Source organism: Sphaerodactylus townsendi, linkage group LG08 (assembly GCF_021028975.2).
Source record: "Sphaerodactylus townsendi isolate TG3544 linkage group LG08, MPM_Stown_v2.3, whole genome shotgun sequence".
Taxonomy (NCBI): domain Eukaryota; kingdom Metazoa; phylum Chordata; class Lepidosauria; order Squamata; family Sphaerodactylidae; genus Sphaerodactylus; species Sphaerodactylus townsendi.
In genome coordinates this window covers 39,733,523-39,757,504 of record NC_059432.1, presented here as the reverse complement: position 1 = coordinate 39,757,504, position 23,982 = coordinate 39,733,523, and the positions used below count along the sequence as shown (strand labels likewise).

The following is a 23,982-nucleotide window of genomic DNA, read 5'->3' as shown; positions in this document are numbered from 1 at the left end:
AGCCTTCGACAATACAGTGTGAGGAAGACTGGGCCATAAATTACAACATAGGGACCAGAGATTCTGCCATACTTTGGCTCAAACCTGCACAAAATTTGGGAGGCCATAGATACAGGACACACTGGTTGCTTCCTGCACTGCCATTTGCCAAGAGTGATCTGAACTCATGGCAGTGCTGGCATTAACACAGGAAGGGACACAGACTTGAACATGACAGGATGAGGCTGTGCCAGATTAGGTCCTGACACATCTCACAGGACTAGGCTGATGGCAGATGGAACAAGTCACCACTGAACAATTTTGGCAGGGAAAGTTTTGATCAGACAGACAGATGGCGAACCTTGGGACCATTTTTGTGTCTCTTACAATATGTTTTGATGCTTGAAACACAACTGTGAGGAGGCACTAGGTTACCTGAGCGAAGAAACTGTCAGTGCAGTTCTTGTGATTTCTATCATGCCAACTTGGCAAGGTCTATTTTGTTGCAATGTCATTAGGAATTAGGGAACAAGGAGTTCTGCAAGAGACCAAACTTTCATCCCCACTGCTTTGATTGGCCACTGAAGACATGATGAAGATCTGACCTTTGGAACTGTGACTCAGGGTAGTAGGCACAACCCTACAATGGCTGCCCTCTTGACAGCACTTGTAGAAGGCAGTCAGTTCATAGAAGACACAGCAAGTACTTGTCAACCTCACTCCCTCAGGATGTAATAAGAACCACAAGTTTATACGAGATTAGAAAATGCCTGATAGCTCCATGAATCACTAGTAGCCATAATGATCCTCAATGTTCAGAGATAGTATAATTCTGAATACCAGGAATACTGGAGGAAACCTAACTGTGGGTTTGTGGGACATTTGACCTGGCCACTGTCTGTAACAGGACAATCAGGAATCATTAGTCTGATCTAGTAGACTCTCCTTTTCTTTTTGTACTCCCCTGCATCTTAAAGAGAATTACTCCAACCTAAATCCACTGATTTCAGTGGGCTTGCACTGGAGTAACTCTGCACAGGATTGCACTGTGACTCAGAAGCCAAGAGGAAGATGTGACATAAAAGCCCAAAAGGCTAAACTTTTCTTACTTCTGAGAACTTTCTCCTTTTTCCCCCTACAGCTAACTATAATCCCTATGTGTTCAAAGGCAGCTGCTGAGTGATATTTTGCTCTTTCTAACAGCATGTTTCCAGACTCACTTCTCTCTGTTAAAAATGACAAAGTCTTGCTGAATTGCTTCAAGGCAGTCTTGGAGGTAATCATTTTCCTATAAAGAATAGAAAAAAAATATAGTTAGCTTATAGTTTTTGTATAACAATGCTGATTTTGGTAAGGGGATAAATAGCATTTTTATGGTATTCGGGTATCCTGGTACTGTTTCAGGATTCTTTTTTCCTCCCTAGGATTTCAGGATTATTAAGATTTCATTATCCCATAAGTGGAGTATGTGGAGTGGCTGTTCTTCAACCAAATGGCTTATAGAACCCAGGACATCAAGTGAAAACCCAAAACCGTAACATGACAAATTAAAGCAATTGTACACAATTTATAGAAAATTAAGCCGGTACAAATACATACAAAATATAACAATACCAATCCCATTTCATGTAAGCAATCTATTTATAGTATGGGGGATGGGAGTGAGCATGGGTGTGGGAGGGGGAGGGGGAGGCTCTTGCCAGGTGCTCCACGGCCCAATAAGCTTGGGGCGGGGCAGTAGCAGCTCTCACTTGGCCCTCTGTGATCTGGCGAGCATGGGGGGGGAGGTGGAGGGGGCAGCTCTTGCCAGGCCCTACATGACCCAGTGTGCTTGGAGGCAGAAGGGGGCAGGGCGGCCTTTGCCAGGCTGTAGAGCATCTGCTGTGCAAGTGGCAATGGCCATCCTGTACGATAATTGGCTAAGGGTTTGTCGTTGGATGTTCGAACCAGTTATTTATAAAGTTGTGTCAGAGGAATCAAATCACAGACCTTGAAAATCAAAGAGATACCTTTAATTCTTGTCTAATGAAAGCACTTAAAAGAAGCCCTATACTTTGGGGTGTTAGGCAAAGCAAAAATAGAGCAGCACTCAAATCCATTATCTGAGTTGGGTTGTTTCATTTTGGTCTTTTTGGTGCTGAATGCCCTCTTTTGTTTACGTTTTAAAAAGCAGGGAAATACCTACCGACTGTGAGCTGTCCTTGCTATTATCCCGGGATTTATTCTTTGCCAGCCTCTTCTTCTTCTTGTGTAATGGCCTCGACTCCAAGATCATCTCCTCCAATTCAAAGGTGGGGTCGCAATGCAGACGACCTTTCTGTTTTTAATCAGACCAAGATATTGTCTCAGAGCCATGTGATTTATGGGCAAGATAACTGCAGAAAACAAACTGTACCGAATTTGTTTGTCTCAACAAGTCCTTGGTTTTAACCCCACCCTTCCTAGCAGCAGGCAGCAGGGACAGAAGCAAATGTCCGTGGTGCTTTGACTTACATTGGGAACAAAGCCAGGCTCCACTTTCTTCTCACAGATTTCATCCCAGTCCACGCTGGATAAGTAAGATGAAGTCTGGATGTCAGCTAAGCTTGAGAAGCGATGTTCAGGGTTCACTGTCAAAAGCTGAAATTGCAAATGTGGTGGCACAGTTTGTCCTGACAACACACGATTGCTAAAGGTACAAATGGCTTTAACCCAGAACTCTGGGCTGATTACTTGTGCAGCATGATTGCTCCTTCTGTGTGACCTGCCAGAAATAACAACTAAACCAAGAGGCTAAACAGGGTGGCTGAATGATGCAGCTCCTTTTCACACCATTGCTGCAGCTTTCTTGGGACCAGCACTGCTGGGGAGTAAACAAATGCATTTGCCATTCATCCTTCATAATCTCTGGTTTCCAGTGTTACAGGCACCCTATGAGACCCAACCAGCAGAAACAGCAACCATGCCTTCAAGCTAACATAACAACCAGCTGTCATGAACTTATACCAACCCTGAGCGGGCATTTGTTTACTTCTAAGCATAATATGTGCTCAACCTCTTCAAGGGTAAGATATGGAGAAGTGGTTCCATAAATAAAAAGAAAAATAATGTGTTTTTAAAAGGCTGTTGCAGCAACTTACACAGATCATTTACAACATTCAGGGAAATTAAAAAATAACATTTAAAATAATAAATAAAATTTGCACTGTAAAGGCATTACAATCATAGACCACTAATGGCCCTGAAAAACATTATGTCATGTTAAAAACAACCAAACACACACACACACACACACACACAACCAGAATTTAACAGTATAGTCCTATATAGAGTTATTCCCTCACTTGATGGCCTTTTCAACCAGAAATGCAAGAGATTGAACTGGGTTTCTCCTACATGTAAAATGATGAACCCATTCAGTTTCCTGTTCACAATCAGAAGACCTGTAGGAAGCTTTTATTGTAATCCTAAACAGAGTTACACCCTTCTCAATCCTGAAGTCAACAGGCACAGAAGGGTAAAGCTGCTTCCCACTGTGTTATGACTACATAGCGCTCAGATTTTATTTTTATTTTTTTTAAAACCCTCTTCAAAATCATGTGTTAACATCAATCATACACTTGGATCTGTATTATGGATGCTTGCTACTGGTTTCTGTAGGCAATGTTTTGAAAGCTATGCTCCTGTAGAGGGCATTCGTGCTCTTGCTGAATAAGTTTCCAGGGAATTGTTTCATAATGGAACTCTACTTCTTCAAACCAAACTTTCTTTATATATATATATAAAGAAACCAAATATATATACATATACATATACATATATACACACACACACACATACACACACACACACACATATATTTACAGAGCTAGTCAATTTGTATAAGCATAAAGCAACAAATTATCAACAATATGAACAGCAAGAAAATCCTATTTAGTGACTGCAACTAAAGAACAATGTCTTAAAGTACCTTAGTGCAGGAAACCCATATCCAGCCCTATGGTCCTCACCAGCTTTGTTTCTAGGATATTATCATTCCATCAAACTAACAGTGCCATCCTAAGCAGAGTCACACACCTTTCTAACTCCACTGATCTCAACGGACTTAGTAGGCAGGGTCTCCATTTTGGATTGCTCTGCAAGTCTCAAAACTATTCATGCTCACATGACAACAGGTCATTATTTCAGTAACTGGTCAGAGATTTGTGCACACTTAAACATATCTGCAGATTATCTGATTAATTTCAATGGTAACTTGGTCTACATGTGCAAATCAATGCCTCCCCTCCCCCTGGCCCCTGATGTTAAAGGGGAACCTTTTATAGTCTCTGGAGCAGTGAACTGGCATCAGAACTTTTCCTCCTGTAAAATGTGACTTAAAGCAATCATATTTTCTTACAGTTAATTACATCACCCAATAAAATTGGAAAATTGCTGATCAAATTCCTTTACATTGGTCAAGGTCCACTAATGGCTCCTAGCCATGGTGACCAATGGGAACTCTCTATATAGAGGCAGCAAACCTCTGGATACCAGTGCTAGAAAAGAACATTAGGGGAAGGCCTTATTAGGGAAATACCTTTTTTATTTGGACTTCCAGGGCAACAGACTGGTGTATGTAGGAGTTGCATGGCAGCCTCAAGTACTACCAGTTGGGGCACTGCCTGTAGGAAAGGAGGTTATCTCCTAGAAGGCAAACACCTGAGGGTGATTAATGGCTGACATAACAAGCAACAGCTGTGGGCTAGAGAGAGCAGATAACTGATCAGGACAACAAGGCTGAAAAATCTTTTGCTGAAAACATGCTCGGAGGTTTGGTTTCTGGAGACTATTATCCAGTCCCTGTTGATTACTTGAGGAGACTTCCTTGGTTCCTAAATAAAAAGGCTATTGGACTTTCTCATCACTTTGTAGCCGGGAGCTTTCTTGTCTTGCTTTATTTGTCTGGAGGAGGAAACTCCTACAGAAGAGATCATTTCTTTGGAAGCCTGGGAGAAAGCTTGCTAGAGAAGTCAGCAAGCCGTTTGGTATCTGGCATGCAAATCTACCGAGAGGCCAGAATGACATCACAGGCTCATACAACTGGCCACTGTATAAAAATTGAAGTCTGATCCACACAAAGTGAGCTTCCATTCTTGGAAGGGCTCTTCCCTTGACCAGAAGGCCTCTTTTCCATAGTTGGAAGGGCACATTTGTATCCAGTTATATGGTTTAGACCAGGGGTAGGGAACCTTTAACACTCAAAGAGCCATTTGGACTTTTCCATGGGAAAAGAAAACACTTGGAGCCGCAAATAATTTTTGACATTTAAAATAAAGATAACACTGTATATATTGGGGGTTTTTTTTACCTTTTACTCCGCTCATTCTGAGAAGTGCATGGATGCGGAGCCTTCGCCCCACCTGCTGCCTGCCAGGAGGCAGGCAAGAGATGGGGACCAGCGGCTGCGCCTCGATGGATGCCCGCGAGTGCAAGCGGGCAGCTCCAAGAGCATGTCGCGGCTCTCGAGCCGCAGGTTCCCTACCCCTGGTTTAGACCTAACCTACTGCATACAGAGTCATCTTATTTGGAGACTAAACACAAATGCACACAGACAACAATGAGCAGGCTGCCGAGAACATGGCTTCACAGATTAAGGTCTCTGCTGTTTACACTTAGCTTGTGAACAAGCACACTCTTAGTGAAGAAACAGTTACTTACCTTCCTTAGTAAAGCCACCATATCTTTTGACCATGCTGTTGTGTACTGGACACTCACAGTGCTGAACAACTGAACTAAAGATTCTACTGGACTATTGGAGTGGATGTCGTAAGGCCTCTGAGAAAAAAAAATGGAAATACTGGAAACTTCCATGCTTATCCAGACTGCCATTGCATCCCAAATAAATAAAAAAATAATAGAAAATATACCCATCCACGAAGGAGTTCATATGCCATTACTCCCAATGACCACCAGTCAACTTCAAATGAATAACCAGTTCCACCGTTCAGAAAAGAATGAAAGACTTCTGGAGCTAAGAGAAAAAAGAGGAAGAAATTACCCTGTTTCCCCTAATATAAGACATCCCCCAAAAATAAGACATTGTAGATGTTTTGCTGAAGTGCGAAATATAAGGCATCCCCCGAAAGTAAGACATAGCAAAGTTTTTGTTTGGAAGCATGCCCGACAAACAGAATATAGAAAAATAAGACATCCCCTGAAAATAAGACATAGCGCATCTTTGGGAACAAAAATTGATATTCGGGGAAACACGGTAACATGTCTGTGCATACCATATTCGAACATTATAATGCACCATCTTGCATTATTCTAAGATTCAGACAGATCCATGGAGTATCTTCCACCAAGCTGGGTCTAATGCATCTCTTCCATTGCCTCCATAGAGGAAGTATTTTCCATTGATGCAATACTTAACAAAAGGGAACCATTAGTCCCAGGCCAAGGAAAATGTATTTATTTAGTGTTATCTGCGTGCATGGTGATTTAAGGAGAACATGAGCACAGGTCCCGATCCCAAATTGCACACAATCCAAAGTCTGGGACTAGGAAACCAACAAATGGAGGGGAAGTGAGGTTAAACAGGGGGAAAACATTTGTTCATTGCACTTGTATGTACTTAGGCTTCATCCTGTAAGGGTTGGGACTAAAAGCAACTGAAGGATTATAAAGCAAGAAGAACCTATATACATTTTGTTATATACACATGAGTCATGATAGTCATATTCAACTCCAGTGTTCATGAAAGGAAGATCTGTTATCTCAGAATATTCCATGATGCCCATTCTGGAGTACATATTTCCTTAAACTCAACCAGAAAGTTTACAGTGCAATCTTTAAACACACACACATCACTTTCTGTCGTAGGAAACCCCACTGACTGTGCTTGAGTAGGATTCTGAGTAGGCCTGCTTAGGACTTCTCTCTCCAGGTTGCTGTAGTGAAGTGGCAGACTCTAATCTGGAGAACCAGATTTCATTCCCCATTCCTCCACATGAATATTGGACTCTTATCCGGAGAATCAGGTGTGATTTCCCTATTCTGCCGCATAACTCCTGGGTGACCTTGGGCCAGTTGCAGTTCCCTCACAATTCTCTCAGCCCCAACTACCTCAAAGGGTTCCTGCTGTTTGGGGGGGGGGGGGTGCAGAAAGAGAAGGCAATTATAAACTGCTTTGAGGCTCCTTCTGGTAGAGAAAAGTGGAGATAAAAACCAACTTTGCTTCCTTACAGCAAATGAAGAGAGGCGGTGAAGAAGCTGCTCCCCCCCTCCTCCAGTTGGTAGACTGATGCAACGGTGGCCAAAAAACGGCATCTTCCCCATCTCCATATGCTGCCCTGCAATAACTTTTGCCCCATCGTGGGAAAGGGTGCTTGGGAAAGGGTAATCCCAGAGCGAGTAAATTTTGTCTAGGAAATAGGCCCAATTTAGCAGTCACAATGACCTTTCTGCAAGGTAGCCCATGTGCACTGCACTCCTAGGAAACCCCTCTGTGGGTGAATCTAAACAGACCACAAACAAGGTTGAGGGAAGCGTTGTCCTTTGTAGTGTCCGAAAAAAGGGGGGAGGGTTGGAAAAAGGCAAGTGTAACAGAGATGCCAACACAATCTTTCCTTTTGCTTTGCTTTTCCCCACGAAGCTAAATGGGGAGTGATTCTTTTTCTGGGTGTTGTTGCTCTTCCCTGCCTTCCTCCAATCACCTAAGTGCTCTTCTGGTAATGTTACACTTTAGTTTTTCAGACTCCTGGTCAACCAAAAATTCAACAGACCAGTGAAATCTCTTGAATGTTCAATAGACATTTCCCTTACCCAAAGAAAGAGTGTAAGAGCAGTTGGGTGAATAGATACTTAGAGACAGCTGCATCCGGCCACCAAAATGGAGGAAGTCTCACAGTGAGAGCAAAGCATGACATACATATATACACAATTAAAATACCATAGCCCCTCCCCACTGCAAACTCTCCCCTCCCAAAGGCTTTGCCTCCAAATCACCAGGAATTTCCCAATCCAGAACTGGCAACCCTGGTAACAAGGGATCAGTGGGCCTTTTAATTAATAAAATGTAATTGGGAAAGGAAGATCACATCAACAGAGCAGAGAGGCTTGCTAGCATGAACCCTGCAAAGCCCCAGCTTTACATGAACGGGAGATGATAAAATGGACTTATTATGAAAATGGTTGCCTCCAAGGTTGCAACCAACAGAAGATTCTTGCTCACCCATGTAAGGCTTTGTTCCGGCCAAAGCGGTTGCTCTTTCACCATCTCGGATGATTGTTGCGATATTAAAATCTGTTAGGTGTGCATGGCCTTAAAAGGAAAAATCAAATTTGAGAATATAAATGCATCTACCCAGGTTCATGGCTTAAAATATGACTACATGAGTTAATAAAATATGTACATGTATACAAATCTCCTTCATTTGCCTTGTTCATATGGGTCTGATTTCTGGGACAAGACTCAGATGTTACTGATATTGACAGAAAATTAGGATTCCAGGGAAAACAGTGAAAAAAATGATATTTTATATTTCACAACTTCTAAGATAATGAGGTTTCATAAATGAACCAATTCAAGATTTTCAAACATTTGTCTAAAGAATTTCAGGTTGTGTATCATAGAGGGAAAAAAGGCAAGATCAATGAAATAACCTGAAGATTAGCATTACATGCAGACAGAGGCGTATGCAGGGAAAATGGTGCCTAGAGACAACTCCTTCACTTGGTGCCCCTTTGTGCTTGGGGGTGAGGTTCAGAGTGTGGCCCCGCCCCCAGGGCTCCCATCAGCCTGGCTTCTGACCTCCCCAGAATCTGGGGAGAGCAGGAGCCTGCCTCCAGGGACATGCTTTTTTAAAGAATGGAGGCCATGGGTGGGGCTCAGAGATGTGGCCATGCTCCCAAGATCCTGCCCCCGAGCAAGGGGGCATGGGGCCATGGCCCCTCCCCTGGCCTCCATGCTTTTAAAAACATGTCTCTGGAGTCCTGCTGCTGCCCAGGGGCATGGGTGCCCAGGGGCATGGGTGTGCTCATGTCCCTAAGCCGGTACACCCTGCATGCAGATCGTATTGTTTGAGCAAACCCTAGTTAGGTCCTTGTTAGTGTCCACCTTTTTCCAGTTTTTTGTGGTTTGGCTTTAAAAACCTAGAAATGTTCAACAAAGCCAGAAAGAGCCCAAGCCCCATGCTGGCTTTTTCAGATTCTTTGGATTTCTTGGAGTCTTTTAAAAGCCAAAGTCAAAAAATTCCCAGCTTCAGAGCTAAATTCAGGGATTGGTTCAACCAACCCCTGCACACAGCTCTAATGGCTGCCCTGCTGCCTCTGAAAACCCACCTGAACTTTAGAGGCAGTGAGAAAGAGCTGTGTGCACAGATTAGGTTACCTGATCTCTGCATACAAGGATCCCTGACCTGCCTGCTCGGTCTTAAGAGGCAGCAAGGGAAAGCTGTGTGCAGGGATCAGGGAACCTGAATCCTGCACCCAAATCTGCTGGCTTCAGAGGTGGAAGGGAGAGTTAGCCAAAAGCTGAAAAAGCTGAAAAGCTTTTTGAATTTATTTAGGTTTTGGCTATTCAGCTGTGCCCAGATAATTGGGGGGGGGGGGGGGGGTCCAGCCAAAAAAACACCAGAAAAATTTGAAATAGCTTTCTTCTGGCTGGGCTTTATCTGAATGCATAGCCCTAGTTCAAATGCCTGAATGCAGACAAGTAAACAAACTATGTTTGTTAGTAGCTGGCTGTAGTTTGTACTAACTGTGGTTTGTTGTGCCATCTAAATTCACAAACCACACCTTGCTGAATAATGTTTTTCCCCACCCCAAGCACCTGGACATAGAGACAGCAACTGATGAATGATGGCCTTCTTGCTGGCAGGTAGGAGACTGGCAAGAAGATAAACCTAAGTTTATGCACAATCTGGGATTTATGCCTGGCAGATTAACCAGAATTGGTTGTTAAAACAAAGTACAATTATTGTGACTTAAGAAAGTAACCTAGGGCTTATTTCTATGCCCTTAATTTTTAAATCAGGTTTTCCATCTTAAAAACATTTTTTCTTGAAACTCCAGCCTTATATACTGTTCTGTGTAATTGAGCTTGGAAAAAGGGTTTGGCCCAATGTTTATTTATTTCTTTAAAACAATTATATCCCACTTTCTTTCCTTAGACTCAAGTTAGTACGTACTGTTCTGACCCTAGGAATTTTGTTAGAATTGACTGATATGACTACTTGGCCTTTGATTACCTCATAAAATGTACATGTTAAGCATTAAATTCCTGCATCAGCTGCTCCACATCAGAAATAATGTATTTCCCCCCTTTTTCCATGACTAACCTGGGGTGGATGGGGGGGGATTCTATTCCCAGAATGGGTCTGATATATGCACCTGAAGATTAGCATTACATGCATAAAGAGGGTTATGGGGGGGGGGGATGGCACCCAGAGACAACTCCTTCACTGGGTGCCCCCCGTGCTCAGTGCATTTTCTGCTTGTGGATTTTCTGATTGTTGGACTAGAAGGGCTTCACCAGCACTTACTTGAGTCTTTTCTGGAAGATATACTAATTTATTTTTAACACCAGAGGGCTTATGCAGAAATATATATAAGATAAAAGCCCTTGAAAGTCTCTGTTGTCAGAGCAAGCTATATCTCTCTGCCTCCTTCTCTCTTGCCTCCTGAACAGCTATTTGATGGCTAAGTAAATGAAGCAGATGGGAATGCTGCTGTCTGAGCTGAAAAGAAGAGCTGAAAATGTGAGAGGCGGTGTCGGAGGGACATACATATGGACAAATCATCCAGCCATTGACTGTAAATCATTGGAATCACACTGGAGAGAGTACATTCAAGTGTCTTCAAATCAAAAGCTCATACTGAAGTGATAAAATATGCCACCCTCTCTATTAGTTTCTCAAAGAAGCGCCTTATTATAAAATGAGTAAGACCCAAATCACACACCACAGCAGCTTGGAGTCTTTAGATGCCAGTCGAGGCCTATCCCACATACAGCAGGGTGTGAAGGTGTGATCTAAATCACTGCAAGGTCATGTGAGTAGGGTGAGCCTTTCTGGCACATTAAATTGCATTTCCATCCCCCTGATTCACTTGTGATTTAAAGACACAGATTTACCACTGTCATGTTTGAGTCTCTGACTGAGTCTACAAAGTAGAAAGAATGCTGGTTTCAAACTGAACACCAAAACAGAGAACACGGTCCACATAATAATGCCTTTTTGTCAGATAATCAAAGGTATGGCGTGATTATTGCGCTGATGTCATCATTTACCTCCCACACGGTCAGAAAATCCACATAGTGAACATTTACAATAGGACAACATTCAATAACATGCAGATCCAAATTATTGCTCCCAGCTGCATGGCAAACACTCTTCTAGTGTTCTCATTAACTTGGGCGAACTGTAACCTAAATTGTGTCCTCTCTACAAATTCATTTCAAGCTATATGCGGCTGATATCAGAATACTTTTATTAATAAAACATTATCTCATTTAAACTACAATTAAGTAGTATCATGGCCCATTTATCTGCTCTCTTGCCACCCAAGGTTGGGGGAGGGGGAGCGGAATCCTGCATGAACTGCAGCAAAACAAAAACCATTTTCAGAAGTTGCCTGCAGGAGGACTGTTTTTAAGCCAAGATAAAACTCTAGCCCAAAATAAACTGCTGACTTTTACTTCAGGCCATTCTTTGTCTTCTGCGTCTCTGTACATGGATCACTGGCATCTGATTCATGAACTCCAAATCTTTTTTTTTTCTTATTATTTCTCTAGTGGCACAACAAAACCAAAGGTACTTTGTAGGTACCAATGTATGTGTGTATTTGGACAGGCAGGCAGGCAGGCAGGCAGGCAGGCAGGCAGTGCTTTGACATGAATTGGAGTCATCAAGAGTCAAGGGGGTAGAAATCACAAAACCTTTCCCACCCAACTGCAGGAAAAACTTTCCAAATGGCAATCCCTACCCTGCATCATGCATGCAAACTCCAGGGAAAAACTGCCCCACACAATATGTTTCTATTCACAAAAGTTCACCTTTAACTAGCAAAACTACACCTCTGGATCCAATTGGTTACTGTATACTCATTCACTTCCTGGATTTTCCTGTCTGGGCTACACACATAACTCTGGAGCTCCACAACAGGAATTCCAGCTGTTTCATCTGACTGAAAAAAATGGTGGTTGCGGATGTGGGGGAGGGCAACACTGATCAAAGCCTCACTGCTGAGTGCAGGGGGAGGGAGAGAATAAAATCTTCTGATCACAACCTTCCCTGATTGAAAATGCTGCCTCTTGAGTCTCTTTAAGACCTGGTAGGGAGAAAGGATAGTTTCCCCTATTGTGTATTAAAGCATCCCACGGGAAAGCATTTTTGACTGGTGAGAGATTTAACTCCCACCCCACCCAAGTATCATGGCCCCAATCCATATCAGCGGATGATTGCTTTTTGCAGCTAAATAACACATCTGCAGCTCCAAACACAGAACATTATGTGCTGCTTGACCTGAAGCAGGAGCTCTGCAGGATATGTGGAGTTCTACAGAAAAGTAAGGAATGTTTTTTGTTATTGTAGACTGCTGAACAATTCCCATCTGCAAACTAAAAAGTGAAGCCTCTGCTCATATGAAGAGTCAGGAAAGTATCAAGGCCCTGCAGAGTCTGGCTTTCTTTCTGACATCTGTCAGAAATTAAAGAACGCCTGTCCCTTCTTGCCACTGACTACCCAAGCAGGTACACCAATGATAAGGGGGGCAAAATGGATAAATATGCCTTTATACATTTTAATTGCTTTTGCATAAAGCTGCACTTATCAAAACCTTTCCAGAATGAGTAATAGTAGCTACCGATCAATGTCAATTACCACTAATTCTGCTCTGAAATGAAATGAACCGGGGGGGGGGGGTTGATGAACAAAATAAATTCACTTTCAAATCCCTTAACCTCATGCACATCATTCACAAGCATGAAAATTGGAGAAAAAGAACTGGAACATGTAAATGAATGTACAAGGCAGAAAGCACAGAAAAGATCAGACTATTCAGATGCAGAGGCGGCAGAAAATAATTAGAGAAATCTTTTTTGCTCTTACCTTGCTCATCAAGGAGAATGTTGTCTGGTTTCACATCTCTGGAAAGAAACAAGCTTTTAAGTCAGATTTATAAGAGGAAGGCAACAATTTCTTATGACTACGAAATGCAAAAAATACCCTAGGAAGCCGTACAACAGTGGAGCTTTAAGATAAAAGGAATATTTTCCAGTTCCATTAAACAAAATAGGGGCGTGAAACTCACATAAGCTTCTCAAAGGCAAATTTCTATTCAAAGTAATAATTGAAACACATGAAAGAATGTCATACTGTGAACTTTCAGCAAGGTGTCTTACATCTAAACTTGGGGAAATGCAGGGGATATCTGTGAATGGCTCTCCAAACACCTTTGGGTGATCAATTTCAGCTATGGGAGAAGAAGAAGAAGAAGAAGAAGAAGAAGAAGAAGAAGAAGAAGAAGAAGAAGAAGAAGAAGAAGAAGAAGAAGAAGAAGAAGAAGAAGAAGAAGAAGAGGAGGAGGAGGAGGAGGAGGAGGAGGAGGAGTTCGGATTTATATTCCCCTTTCTCTCCTGTAAGGAGGCTCAAAGGGGCTTACAATCTCCTTTCCCTTCCCCCCCCCCCTCAATAAACACCCTCTGAGGTGGATGGGGCTGAGAGAGCTCAAAAAACTGTGACCAGCCCAAGGTCACCCAGGTGTTGGAGTGCACAGGCTAATCTGAATTCCCCAGATAAGCCTCCACAGCTCAAGTGGCAGAGCTGGGAATCAAACCCAGTTCTCCAGATTAGAGTGCATCTGCTCTTAACCACTACACCACGCTGGCTCTCCCAGTCAAATCAAATCGAATATCTTTAATGGCATATAAATAGTTCTGCATCAACATCAACATCACAAGACAACAGCCTTTACAACTTCGGACGAGTTAAAATAACAGCATTTAAAAATTTAGCCACCGCTTCCAACAACTCGTAGCTTTGGCTATTTAAAAGATATATAACCTTCTGGTTATCTGTAATGTCTTCATTTCCATGCAGGAAGGGGATTAGTAATTTGAATTTTGGGGGTTAACAATCCCTCCATGTTACATTTCACGTGGCAATAGGCGTTTGTGTGCAGGATCTTAATTAATTCAGCAACCTTGGCTCTATATCTTGGCTACTGAGTTTCTTCCATAGAATCGCTCTATTAACAGAATCAAATGCGCCCCGGAGATCGATAAAGGCTGCATACAAGGTACTATTTTTCCTCTTATATTTGGACTGGGGCTACGATATGGGAAAGAGTTAACCTTTAATGGCATATAATCCTTTTGCCCTGTGCAGTTTTCTTTGAATGGTCCCCTGGAATTGCTGAGGAAAGCATACCAGTCAAATGTATGTTTCTCCCAGCAAGGCAAATATACGAAGTTGGGAAAATAGTGTGTGTGGGGAGATGGCTTAAACCTCCTCATCCATGGTTTCAACTCACCAGTAAAAAATACGTGTGAGATTCATTCACAGATCTCTCAACTTTTCTTAAGGAACATATGAGTAGCTATGCAGGATGAGACCAATGGTCCATCTTTCCTAGCATTCTACCTTACACAAGAGTCACCCAGATCCCTCTATCTTCCTTGATGCTCATATACTAAAGTAAATTTGAAGGGAAAAACACTAAACAATGATAGAGCATCTCTAAACTTTGTATTAATAAAGGCATCAGGGAATTATGTTCTTGCTCTCTGAATTCTGTAGAAACTATAGAACATATGTTATTAAAATGCCCCCTATATGAGAAGGCAAGGGAAAAAATGACTGTCACATGTTTTACATAATATGACATATTGTTCTGATAAAGTTTGCTGCAAAAAATTATTATAAGATGAGAAGGAGAATATTACTAAACCGGTAGCAAAATTCTGTTTATTCATTATGAAAAAAAAAAAATGACCTGGATAGGGCAGCCCGCTTAGCTATTTTTGTTCTGTTTAGTATTTTTGTGCTGTTTGGTATGCTTACATTGTATAATGATATATATATATATATATATATATATATATATATGGATAGTGCTGGAGTACTGGAGAGAAATGTGCATTTGCTGATTTCTTGATGATGTTTTTGCAATATTGGAGAATTGTACTGTATGTGGTCATTGACCATAAATAAAGACTTCACTTCACTTCAGGGAATTGTCTGGTCTACAAGCTGATCTACCTGATGCTCCAAGTATAGCCATAGTCATTGGTAGCATGTTCAAATAACTTGCACCCTCACTGAAAGCTCTGCAGAATTTTCATAAGCATATTCAGAGCACCCAATCACCACTTTGTAAATGATCCCAAGACTCCCATGTTTAGACTAGGGCAAAATGTTTAGGAACTCATTATCCTGCACCAATTACAAGTTCATACGCATAGCTGTGATTATGTACAGCTGTAACCAGCTCAGAAAGCTATACCTAATAATGAGATATCCAGTCTGGCTTATGTCACAGCACCAGTTCCCGGCAGGTGGAAGTAACAGATTTTGTCATTACCTGTGTATAATATGCTGACTGCGTAAATAATCTAAGGCGGAAGCCATCTCACAGATGTAGAGTTTCACTGTTTCCTCAGTAAATTGCACATTTTGCTGGAGATGATAACGAAGGTCACCACCCAGGAGTAAATCCACTACCATAAACATATCTTCTTCATCCTGAAAAGAGTACCTGTACGAAACGAGCAAAGGTGAGCGAACTATGGGATATCAAGTAAACGATGGATACATGAGGGCGGGCCTTTCAACTGGCAACCCCATAATTTTGGAAAAACTTCCCTGCATCTGCTCCCTCACTGCAGATGGTTTTATTTAGGACCATATTTGATTAATTTACTGGCAGCCTGAATTGTGGTTTTCAATTTTGGTTTATAATATGTTTTATACATTCTACTTTATGTAGTCCATTTACACTGTAAGCCTCCTTGAGTTTCATAAGGCAGAAAGCCAGCTTATACAAGTTTTAAAATATGGGGATGATTATGATCATAATAAATGCCATATTTGGCATTCCCAAATATAAAGACTCTTCCATGTATACAAGCACTTGCCTTTAATTTGTATATGATCTGCATACAAATTCCTCTGAATCGGATACAGTTTCCTTCAAGACATTTTCCTGATTCTTTTTGTCCATTGCATATTTGTTCTAGGTACATCCACTTGGGTTACGTCATCTTGTTTTGCAATGCTCCCTCCGCCCCAGTTGGATATCGAACGAGCAGCAGATGTCCCAGTTAATTTTACTTTGCTCACACAATCCCCCATTTCTATATCTGGCACAAGCACATGGCCCCTGGAATGTGATCATTACACAGGCATTTTTCCAGGCATAATCAATAATGGACTGGAATATCAAGCAGCCTGCCTGATTCTATTATCAAAGGGAAAACGGTTCTCACTGGCAAGAGACTGTCAGTCTGTATCCTGGATAACCCTACTTTTTAGGTAAAAGTCCAGAAACACTGGGAACCTGGGATACTAGTCCTACATACTTACAGTAATAGGACCCAACAGAACAGAATAATCTTGGAACCACATGAAATTGTCTATGGCAAGGATCTCAACTTCTCACCAATCACCCTTGTCAAACGACTTATTAAAGAACTTGGATCCCACACTGATAGAAACAAAAAGCCCACCCTTTTTTACAAGAAGAATATTTATGTTTACAGGCATTCTGTTATTATTACTAGCATGCCAAAAGTACAATCCATGGCAAATACAGTTGGCAGGAGACAGCATGACTTAACTGCAGGCACACATGGAGATTGAGAAATATTGCATCCCACCTACACTGCATGTACCGTCATTTGAGATCCATAGAACCTGGAGGTGGGTGGGAATGGGGATGAGGGTTAATTAAGCAAAATACTTGAGCAACCCCAATTTCTCTTCCAAAATGCGCCTTCCCCATCAGAATGTAAGGAATGTTAATGTCCAGCTTGATGGGTTTCTGCCTTTTCCTTCATGTCTACAGAAGACTTTATAGAAGAACGTTGGCTGGGTGACAAGGATCCCATTGCCATGCTTTCGGATGTACTGGGTGCTTCTCAGCATCTTCTCAGTGACTGGTTACTCCACCATCCCACTGGCAATGATGAAATCTGGGCAACATTCTAATAGCTGTGGGCAGATGATCATGGTCTAGAGCAGGGGTAGGGAACCTGCGGCTCTCCAGATGTTCAGGAACTACAATTCCCATCAGCCCCTACCAGCATGGCCAATTGGCCATGCTGACAGAGGCTGATGGGAATTGTAGTTCCTGAACATCTGGAGAGCCGCAGGTTCCCTACCCCTGGTCTAGAGACTAAGCACTCAGCACTCAAGCAGTGTCTATGTTAAAGCTTGAGAGAATCTTCATAGATGTCCACTGTCTGTTTTTGTTTTGTTCTGCAGATGTTTCTGGGATACTGGCAATCAGCTACAGACTAGGGATGAATATTGGAATAAAAACAAATCAATATATTATCTGAATTGTGGCCATTATTCAATCCATAGCCAATCTGACTGTACCCTGACCTGGATAGTCCAAGATAGTCTGACTTTTTCAGATCTCTGAAACTAAGCAGGGTTGGTCCTGGCTTGTACTTGTACTTGGATCGTCAAGGAATACCAGGGTCTCTATGCGAAGGAAGGCAATGGCAAACTGCCTGTGTTAGTGCTTTGAAAACCCTACTGAGTTGGCATAAGTCAGCTGTGATTTGACAGTCCTTCACATACATAATCTGACTGCAGTAACTGCTGGTGTTGTAGCATTATCAAAGAAAAGTTATTTGAACTTCCAAGAGGAATGCCTTCTGCAGAAGAGAACTGGCAGAGGTTCCTGCAGAAGAGAACCATCCTGATTGGTTCTGACATGGATACCATTTCATCTTTGCATATCTGTTTAGAATTCCACACAGGATGCTTACAAGAGCCTTTAACATCATGACCTACAACTATTTTTTCCCCTTCTCTTCACTTGAAACATCCAGGTTGACGAAGAGTTCCAGAGAACTTGAAAGCTTGAGTGCTGTTTCGCAGTATTGGGGTTGGTCCTAATAAAAGGTGTTGTCTAGCATTTGCTTTTTGGATTTAGCTCTGGACTGACCTGAAACCTCTTTCTGCTTTGGAAATTGCCAAATTTAGCTGACGAAGAGAAAGAAAAAGATCCATAGAGAAGACTGAACATATGTTTTTCCCCAACATGGGCTAATCTGGCTTCCATGGACACTTTGCCTTGTGCATAAACTAAATTTATATTATTCTTAACAAAAGTAGCACTGTGTTTTCCCTCTTTCAGGGGATCTGGGCAATCCATTTGGTACAAGAAGCACATTTGTCACCTTCTGGATTTTACAGCTTCCACTTCCCAGAAGGCTAAAAGGACAACATGACACCAGCACCATATTAGCTTTCCATACCTGCTCAGCATTCCCCAGAGGACACTTACAAGACATTCCAAAATATCTCCCCTGGTTGTGGTGCCTTTCTAAACATAGTAAATGCACATGCAGAGACACACCAGACCAAAAGTGAGGATTCAACAGATTCATGGGGGACAGATCAGTGACTACTAGTCATAGTATCTAAAGAAGGTTCTCAACCTGGGGGTCGGGACCCCTTTGGGTGTCGAATGACCCTTTCACAGAGGTTGCCTAAGACTCTGCATCAATGTTCTCCATCTGTAAAATGTATAAATGTTAGGGTTGGGGGGTCACCACAACATGAGGAACTGTATTAAAGGGTCGTGGCAATTGGAAGGTTGAGAACCACTGATCTAAAGGGAATATCCACATTCAGAGGCAATAAGCCTCTGAATTCCAGTGTCAGGAGGCAATAGCAGGGGAAGGCGTTGGCCCCTATGCCCTATTGTTGGTCACTGTGTGAGATAGGATACTGGGCTAGATGGACCACTGGTCTGATCCAGCAGGGCTCTTGTTATATTCTTAAGTGACGTGAGCTATCAATGATAAGGAATGATTAGATCACTGTTTCACGGTATGAGACGTGTCAAGGTCTGCAATTCCACATAAAAGCAGTGGCACCTTTCCCTGATACAAATCACGTCTTCCCCAACTTCCACTTGCTGGGGGTGGGGGAGTGGGATGACAGGCAAGTTCCTACTCACATGTAAAACAAGCAATGGGTAGTGGGAAGAAGGGCTCTGTTTTTAAAACAACGCTGGAACACATGGAACAGTGGAGCTATTATGTTCCTCCTTCCATGCCTTATTTCAGTACTCAAGCACTTTTCCTCCCAGTCAGCCCCCAATAGTGGAAGTCAGCTAGGCAGAGAGAGAAAACATTAGGAAACCAACTGAGCACAAGCATGTAAGACTGTGGCAGGCAGGCAGGGGGAGCTCCCCTTACAGACAAATTGTGTATTTGCTAAAAAACAAATGCCACCCTACAAAACAGGCACTAATATATTGCAAAGTCCATCTCATACAGGTGTTAATTACTTTGGCTATACCTCTGTAACTTCCCATTGTATCTGCTTATCTTCCTTCATTCTGCATTAGATTTTTCACGTTGATTATTTACTAACAGTTGGAAGTGTCTCTCACATGAATGCTGAGTAGACTGAGTACTTTTTAAATTAGATATTGCTTTGAACTGGCCTCTCTTTTTTTAGCACTCTATCTTTCTGTAGTTAATAAACATTGGGACTGATGGGTTTACACTCGTATACATCTAATAATGTGAGCTCTGGCTCTGAGAACTTAAATGCTGGGGGAAAATTGTTATACAGTGCCACGGGAGCCCAGTTTTATTTTGGATGTCTCTGAGTCACTGTCTCTCAGCCTAATTTATCTCATCGAGGAACGTTAGGGCAAGATGAAGGAGTGGGGAGAGAATAATTTGAGCTCAACTTTGAGCTCCTTGGGAGGCTGGCAGGATCAAAGTGAAATAGACAGATTCCAGGGAAAGCAGAAAAACTCCCAAATGTGCCAGTCCGGCAGTTCTCCTCTGCCTACTGAGTGAGAATTCATTGCCACACAAAAGGGGTACTTTTCTCTATCTGCCTGAAACTTAGGACACAGATTTGATGGAGTAAAGGGAACAATCTCAACTGAGCAAAAACAAAGCTGTCTCTTGTTGACATCCTCAGAAACAAATGAACAACCTCCCTCAGATCTGAACAATAATTTAAAAAATAATAATGATAATAATAATAGGATTTATATCCTTATTTATCAACCATAAGGAGTCTCAAGCAGCTTACAATCTCCTTCCCTTCATTTCCTCACAACTAAAAATACCTTGTGAGGTTGGTGAGGCTGAGATAGTTCTGACAGAACTGTGAATAGGTCAAGGTCATGCAGCAGGCTTCAGGTGTAGGAACACAGAAACAAATCCAGTTCACCAGATAAACCTGGACATGTGGGGAATCAAACCTGGTTCTCCAGATTAGAGTCCACCATTCTTAACCACTATACTACTAATGAACAAAACAGACGGACAGTGAAGGGAGTGAAATATCTATGCTCATTCCTGCGATCAAATGTTCTTTGGTTTTTTACTTGAGGACTCCTGCTTCAACCGAAATATCCATGATACTGCTATTGGGAAACAGGGAACTCCAAGGAACAGAACAAGGTGGATGTTGGAGTTCTGATGTAGGAGGGAGGAAATAAGCAAAAATTGTATCTTCTTGTGTGCATGGAAATGATAGGTCGATCGGGAGCCATCTTCTAGATTAGGCTGTGCCCAAACCAGCTGAACCATTGCCCTAACTATGAGTGTTTATAGATGGAACAGAAACACATAAAAATGCGTATCAGAAAATAAGATATTCACCAGAGATTCACCAAGAAGACATGTTCAATTTCCTGCAAGATCTCCAGTTCTCGGAATACATTCCGAACTTCGTCTCTTTCAATGCACTGTTGTTTGTTCATGTACTTCATAGCATACATCTTTTCTGTATCCTTCTTCTGCACAATGCATACCTTTAATAAAAGGAAACTCGGTTAGATGCTCTTATTTGCATTGTTGCAAAGGCATTTCATGACTAAAGCCAGATTGACAGAGCCACTTAAAGTTCTTTTCAGCTCATCTTCCACGGTTGGTGTGCGTATGAGAAAAGCAGAAAGGCAAACATCGGGTTTCTGACATGTGAAAAATAAATGTATTTGCTGCTTTGAGGCATAAGGGAAGGTGGGATATAAATACATACATACATACATCAGGTTTCTGAAAAGATCAAAGGCCTTGCAAAGTTGATTTACAAGTGCACTTAAACCATCCTGTGCTTTACAATGCAAGTGTGATTTAGATCTAAGCCCATTTTTGTGAGTTCTTAATTTTGCTGCCTCCAGCACACAGCAAGTCAGATGAGTTCAATTGCCTCAATGCATCAGAATTAGGCATTTTGCATGTTACCACTAGCCATCAGTTTCCAGTGGTGTGCAAATGCCCACTGTTGTGCACGGGGTAGCTGCTTGCAACAAGTTTGTCATGGCCAGAAGAGTCTATAAACAGCAAGTGCAAGAAGCCCCCAAAAGCTGTTCACCCTTGATAAGAGTTACTTAATAATCTAGTCAAACTCTGTGAAGGTTGTTGGCTGCAGTACTCTGCAGAATTCAGTCCATTATTGTTCACGAAATAGTTTAACATATCTAACCAAAGCTTTGAAGGGAAATTAATTCCAAGTACATTCCTTTTCAGATATCTGAATTCCCTCTTTAATTAAATCAATTGGTATTTTAAATGCCATCCCAATGTCTAGCTGATCTGTAAAACGGCTTGGTTTCTACCATGGATAGGTATCCATGGAAAACAATGCCTGTTTTCCAACAAATCTTGAATCTACAAATGGAAGAAATGTCAGGGTTGCACTGAGATTCTGCGAATTTCTTAATTAATTGATGAAAATGAGTTAAATGATGACCTAGCCTTTTTAATTGGGTAACAGCTCCAACTGTTTGTTTCCCATTATTTTGCAATGTGTGTTTATCTTGCCACTGCACATACACTTGCGGAATTTACACAGCTTTGGCTTGGAATTTTAATTAGATTTGTAAATTATCTTAGATACTTGTAGAAATGGTATTGATATTGATCAAGGCTGGATCTGACTGCCACATTTAAGGATCTGAGCATTTCAGTTCCATTCTGGAGCTTGTGATAAAGCCAACGGATCCTTGGTCTTGTGGCATGGTGAGCAGTGGATTTCATGAGAAGAAGAAGAGAAGAGTTTAGATTTATAACTCTCCTGTAAGAAGGTTCAAGGTGGCTTACACATTCCTTTCCCTTCCTCTCCCCACAACAGACACCTTGTGTGGTAGGTGTGGCTGAGACAGCTCTGAACAGACTGTGACTAGCCCAAGGTCACCCATCTATTAGCAATAGAGAGAACATTTCCTAGACCAATGGGGATTCAGGACCCCACTCCACAAGTTGTGCCTGATGGGCACTTATACAGTATAATCCTAATTAGAATTAAAACTTTCTACTGAAGTCAGTGGGCTTAGAAAAGCATAACTGATTAGGACAGTAGTGTACTGGGGAGATGAACAGGCCATCAAGTGCAAGTTACAAAGACATACCATCTTCATTGAACAATGTAAGACAGGCTCAGGATGGGAACACCAAACATAGGAAACAGGTATGTGGTAGGCGGGCTCTCTTATTCACTAGTTCTCATTAGGGTTGGTAGATGGGCAAAAAAATTGGCCCCAGTTCAGATTCAGGCCAGCCTCGGATAGAGGAGCTTGGATTGGCCGAGCTCCGAGCCTACCAGGCTCGGATCCATCCGATCCTGCAGGAACATCCGAGAAATTTGGATGCATTTTTATTTTTTTGTTGTGTTTTCACATTTCGGACTGCAGGGGGTGCATCTTGGCACCAAGATTGCAGGGTATCATCAGGAGACTGTCCTGATGATACCCCCCAATTTTGGTGCAGTTTGGTTCAAGGGGGCCAAAGTTATGGGCCCTCAAAGGGGGTGCCCCATCCCCAGTTTTGCAGCAGTACCACAATACGGCAGCTCAGCCTTGTGCTAGCCTGCTCCATCCATTCATCATTCAGTTGTCAGACTGGGAAGCAGCAGCAGCAACGAGTGTGTAAGTGGGGCTGTATTGGGGGGTTGCAGGGGGGTTATTTTGGGTTGGGGTGTTCTCCGGATTGTTTTTTTTTTTGAATGAATGGAGTTTGCTGGGGGAATTTGGGAGGTTGCAGGGGGGTTATTTTGGGTTGGGGTGCTGGAGTTTTGCGCCGCAGGGTGTGTGTGTGTGTGTGTGTGTGTGTGTGTGTGTGTGTGTGTGTGTGTGTGTGTGTGTGTGTGTGTCCCCAGCCAAACCAGCTGGAAGAGTTTGTTTACATTTTTAAACTGCCAACTGGGAGGGTTTTTTTTCTTTTTTGCAGGGCTCAGCTGCATGTGCCCGGAAGGGTTTTTTCTTTTGCCGGGGCAGGGATTCCACACTGCCCTTGCAGGGCTCATCTGTGTGTGCACAGGGGAGGGTTTTTCTTTTGGGGGGCAGGGATTCCGTGCTGCCCTTGCAGGGTTCGTCGTGCGTGCGGGAGGATTTTTCCCAGGCTCGGGGGGAGATGCAGTTCGGGGGACCCACCGCTCCAAACCTCATGGATTCAGAGCGGCTGATGTTCGGAGGACCTTGGCTCGGCCCAGCGGCACCCAAGCTCGCCTGAGCCATGCCCAGCTCAGGCCGAACCGCTGGGTCAGAGCTCCCGAACTGCCATCTCTAGTTCTCATGTGCAAAGAACTTCCTTAAAATGTAAATCCTATACACTGGCAGACAGAAGCCAACATGTTCTTTTAAAATCAGTATTAGTGACATCTAGCTAATCTCCACACATACATCAGCCTTCTTACTAAATAACCTCTCAAGTACATCTGGCTAAATTGTCTGTTCCTATTAGCCAATTAATGTCATTAGTGTCCAGACAACAGGAGTCAAGATGTGCTGCCCTTGAGAGATCTCTTCTGGTAACAGACCTGATGTCAGCAGTTC

At 42.5% G+C, this 23,982-nt stretch overlaps 1 protein-coding gene across 2 annotated transcripts in view; it reads right to left on the bottom strand.

The window, feature by feature from the left end:
• STK32C (serine/threonine kinase 32C) overlaps positions 1-23,982 on the bottom strand; it is a 236,383-nt gene that overhangs the window by 7,791 nt on the left and 204,610 nt on the right. For both annotated transcript variants that reach the window (XM_048505245.1, XM_048505246.1), the window contains exons 3-11: positions 20,810-20,961; positions 15,523-15,696; positions 13,050-13,087; positions 8,174-8,263; positions 5,868-5,971; positions 5,659-5,775; positions 2,473-2,598; positions 2,165-2,296; positions 1,200-1,267 (exon numbers count right to left, since the gene is read on the bottom strand). In XM_048505245.1, coding sequence (XP_048361202.1) covers positions 1,200-1,267; positions 2,165-2,296; positions 2,473-2,598; positions 5,659-5,775; positions 5,868-5,971; positions 8,174-8,263; positions 13,050-13,087; positions 15,523-15,696; positions 20,810-20,961 — 1,001 coding nt within the window. The remainder of the gene's footprint in view (positions 1-1,199; positions 1,268-2,164; positions 2,297-2,472; positions 2,599-5,658; positions 5,776-5,867; positions 5,972-8,173; positions 8,264-13,049; positions 13,088-15,522; positions 15,697-20,809; positions 20,962-23,982) is intronic.